Source organism: Benincasa hispida, chromosome 1 (assembly GCF_027475165.1).
Source record: "Benincasa hispida cultivar pf3 chromosome 1, pf3_genome.v1.1, whole genome shotgun sequence".
NCBI classification, from domain to species: domain Eukaryota; kingdom Viridiplantae; phylum Streptophyta; class Magnoliopsida; order Cucurbitales; family Cucurbitaceae; genus Benincasa; species Benincasa hispida.
In genome coordinates this window covers 41,608,007-41,612,477 of record NC_143478.1, presented here as the reverse complement: position 1 = coordinate 41,612,477, position 4,471 = coordinate 41,608,007, and the positions used below count along the sequence as shown (strand labels likewise).

The window sequence follows — 4,471 nt, the reverse complement described above, 5'->3', positions numbered from 1 at the left end:
ATATATTATGTCCACTCGATATAACCATGATTAGTAAGTTAACCCTTCACAGGTTGTTCGTAATGACGGCTGGGTTAAACCTCTGTTTTATCCCCGAAATTACCTCTTGTTCTTTAAGTCCTACTGATCCCTAATGAACAATTGTTTTTTGATCCAATCAACAAAACCGAGTCCCTCTTGGGCCAATAAGAGGGCGGGACCCCTTATTCAAGACCCAGAATCAGTACTTAAGGGAACAACCTCTCTACTATCCCTAAAAGCGGGTAGGAGTGAATTCCGTCTTGCACCCTATGTCCCCAACTATCTATCCGGTCTTACCCTTGAAATGGCAGGTTATTGAGCGACACTGTTGAGCCAATCCTCACCTATGCAAATCTAAGGATAATTCCAAATAAACAGGAGTTCATAGTTAGCTCAGGATTAAGGTTAAGTTACATAGGTCATCGTTTTGAAATAGTCAGTCTTAAACAGTAAACAACGTTATAAAGTAAGGGTGACTGATTTCGTGGTCCGATCTTGTACAAACCCTTTTACATAAGGACACCCCCACTCGTCATATCCTAATATGAACGAATTAGGATCACTTCGTTTGTAGCACTTTACAGCTCTTTGTAACAACTACAGAGCAGACCACATCCAATAGTGTTTCTAGAATAAGGTACCTAACTTTATTCATATATTATAGATCATTTTGACTATTTACTCGAACCTGATCTATTTTTATGTCTCCACATAAAGTTCAAATACTCATCCAATAGTCAAGGGACTTTTAAGTTTATTGGATTTCTATTAAGCAAAACGTCTATTCAATAAAGTTCAAATACTCATCCAATAGTCTATTCAATAAAGTTCAAATACTCATCCAATAGTCACTTATGTCTTTTAGTTTTTGCTTATTAGTTATGACATCGATTTCCATCTTATTCCAACCATAAATTCTACAAACATATTTTTTGAACAAATTTCAAAGATTATGAGAAAAATGATAATTTAAGGATGTAATTGAGACTTATAATTGAGAACTTATAGAAATATAAGTCATTGTGATTTAAGAGTTAGAATAATGAGTATTCTTTTACCGGAGCAAAACTGAGATCCATACTATATCGAACATTTAATCTATGGCCATGCAACTACAAACGATGCGATAAACTAGCAACACACGTATACAATAACTAATGAAATTGTAATAGTTTTAACCAATTCTAAAATAGCTAATGAAAATTGTAACAATCATCGATAGAGTAGAAGTTAAGATAATATATGTCTCCATTTCAATTTCAATTTTTAAAGCTCCATTCGATAACTATTTGATTTTTAGTTATTGAAAACTAAGCTTATATCTTTTTAATTTTCTATAATTATTTTCATCTTTCTTAAGTAAAAAAATTGAATTCTTAATAAAATTCTAAATTGAAAAAAACTACATTTTTAGTTTTAAAAACCATGCTTGATTTCTTAAAAATAAGAAAGCAAAGAAACTTAGGTGCAACGAGTGTATTATAAGCTTTTGTTAGCTTTCAAATAATTAATGAGTACATTCTCTTCGAATGTTTCATGATCATACTTATTCGATTTTTTTTCCTTTTTTTTATAGATGAGTGTTCAAGCAAGCTTGCATGCATCTCAAATAATCTCACGGGATAACTCGTCTGGTCATATAACATTTGAATGCCAAAGAAACTCGTAAGATATTAAATCCTAGATAGGTGAATTCTCTTTAAGTCCTTTATTATACCCACGACCGTTATTGACCAATAGACCAACCCACGATAATTCCATTCAAAATATTCATAATCTAGATTCTCTATTTACAAAAATCAATCCATGTAAAGAAATGGATTTCCCATTCCAAAAAATGAAGAGTATGTGGTTTCATATACAGAAATAGAAGAAAGTGATATAATTTACAAAACTAAAGAATGTGAAACCTGAGAATAAGATTAAGTTATACTAGGATGATGAGAATATGAAGCACAACCCCACATACCTATGCCTGCAAAAGCCCCCTCCCGTTCTTAAAGATACATTTTGGTAGGAATGACCTAAAAATTTCTGAAAAATTAAATTTGACCGACTTTTTCAAAACAAAAATGTCCAACCTTTTGCTGACACTACCAAGTCTTTTATCATACTATTTTTTACTTTTCTTACTCTTGCTCACTTCGTCGCTTCCTCTCATTCTTGGTCACTTTTTCACTCTTGCCTCTACACTTAGTTTGTTTGGTGTCGGAGAAAACTCTGCACACAGTAGAAGAAAGAAGAAACAACTTTGTTCATTGTCATCGTTGCTACATTGGATGTGGAATCAAGTGATCTTAGAGGAAGGAGATGATGGAGGGAGTTTTAGAGAGAGAAATAGAACGAAGAGGGTAAGAAAATGAAATATTTAAAACAAAGTTTGAAAAGGATTATAAAACGAGGTCAAATAACATTTTGACCCAATTTTCTAGGCCAATCAATCAAATTACTCATATATCTTCCCTAAATTAAAAAAATGCAATATTTTCCTTTTCTAGATATCTAAGACAAAAGATGATAATATGTACAAAAGTAGACACCCAAGTCATTTCCAAAAAAAGCATAAAAGATGCAAAGTTCAAGCAACCAAGATCACAACCAGCCAACAATGCTTAACTCAGTTTATAAATAATCAGCTTTTCTTGCAAACGTAGGTTCACCTGTGTTGATCCCCAGTGTTTGTCTTTAGCATGCAGGCCAAATGCGAATCTCCAAGATCGTCTGGGTTGAAGATCCAAAGTACTCGTTCGGAATCAAAAGCCATCCTTTGGAAGGAGGAACTTTACTCCAACCTTGGATCTCCTTTGCTATTGATTGGAAACAAAGAACACTCCCCTGTGTTTTCGCTTTAATTTCGTAACAGAACTTTCTCTCAGATGACAAAGGTCCAATCCGATTCACAGTTACTGCATTTCCGAAAATTTCAAATGAGTAAGAGAGGACGAACAAAATGCTATCGTTCTCTGCTTGAAGGATACGATGACTATCGCCATTGTTCAAGCACATAGTGAACCTCGCATTGTATGAGAAGCTTTTGGATGTGTTTTTGTGTTTTTTGCTGAAGTGTAAGCTCAACTTCTCAGCTGAACCAACAAATGTGCAATCGTCCAAAGGGCAGAAGCAGGGTTCGTGTGTGCACGAGGTCTCGTGGTCTATCTCATTCAAACTCATCGTCATTTTGCATCCGTATATCGCATTTCGGCACGGTATCTTGATTGATTCCAAAACTTTCTCAATTGCCCTGCAACGAATGTTGCCAATCGCCAAGTTGCAGCTAGGGCATTTGTTCTGAATTTTGGTGCAGCAGCTAGAGCAAGAAATATGCCCATTCTCACACTAATCCATCCAACACCAAAGTACATGTTTATATGAAATAAATAGACTCATAAATAACAAAATAAGAGATTATAAACACAAATGTAAACTTCATTTTCTTCTATATCCATACCCTTTTTAGTTCATGTTTCTAAATAGTGAAGAAAATCCAATAATCCATACAATTGAAAAGGTGAAGATAAAACCAAATAAACTGTGGCTTGATTCAGACATTAACTCAAGATAAAGATAAGCAATTAGAACTCATAATATCTAGAATTTTCTCCCAATTTCCAAGAGTATTCGATCATGCAGTCCTATAACTCCAGGATTATCTGCAATTTTTCCATAATAATCCATTACTTCCAATGGCAATCCACAGTCTACACAATAAACTTAAGAAAAGAGAGAATAAAAACCTAATAAAAAAGGGGATTTCAAAGTCGTCAAATGCAACAAACACACACAAGCAAAACTACAGTATTCAAAGTTACAAAACCCAAAACGGCCGAGAAGAACAAAGCATCAGAGACATCCAGATGAACAATAAACAGAATTTAAAGCAGAAAAAAGGTTAATCGGACCTGGAAAACAGGAATTGACAAACGTTCACAACAAATATAGCAATCGAGAATCTGAGGATCAGTGAATATGACGTTCATCGCCTCGTTCTTGCGTCTGTTACTACTAATAAGTGAACGTCGCCTATCACTTTCGCTGTCTGATCCTCGAGAATCCGCCATTTTTTCTTCTCCTTCAACTTTGAAAAATAGCAGAATCAGTTCTCTTCTCGTCTTTCACTCCGTGAAAAGAAGACTTTATTTTTCTTCATTATCAAAGTCCTTCGTTTGAGACGAAATTTAAGGGGTTGCTTCGTCATTCGAATTTTTAAATAAGGGTTATTTTAACCCTCGTTTTAACACTACTTATTATCAAAATAAAATATTTTTACACGAAAAATCCTCTTTATACCTTAGATTTCATAAATGTCTTAAAAATTTAAATTATTTTTATGAATGTATACTAGATCTCCATTGGAGAGTTTTTAGGATATGGTTGGGCTCTATTCTTAGGGTGTTAATACAATACCCCTGTACAATTCCTTGTAGAAATACACTTGTAAATAGATCTTCTA

General features: G+C 34.0%; 1 protein-coding gene across 1 annotated transcript; it reads right to left on the bottom strand.

The window, feature by feature from the left end:
- Positions 1 to 1,830: 1,830 nt before the first annotated feature.
- LOC120082680 (E3 ubiquitin-protein ligase SINA-like 10) lies at positions 1,831 to 4,205 on the bottom strand. The gene is made up of 3 exons (XM_039037989.2): positions 3,921 to 4,205; positions 2,682 to 3,357; positions 1,831 to 2,241 (listed from the first exon to the last, which is right to left on the bottom strand). Exons 1-2 carry the CDS (start codon positions 4,077 to 4,079, stop codon positions 2,707 to 2,709), a joined length of 810 nt encoding a protein of 269 aa, XP_038893917.1. The 5' UTR covers positions 4,080 to 4,205; the 3' UTR covers positions 1,831 to 2,241; positions 2,682 to 2,706.
- Between the last annotated feature and the right edge of the window lie 266 nt (positions 4,206 to 4,471).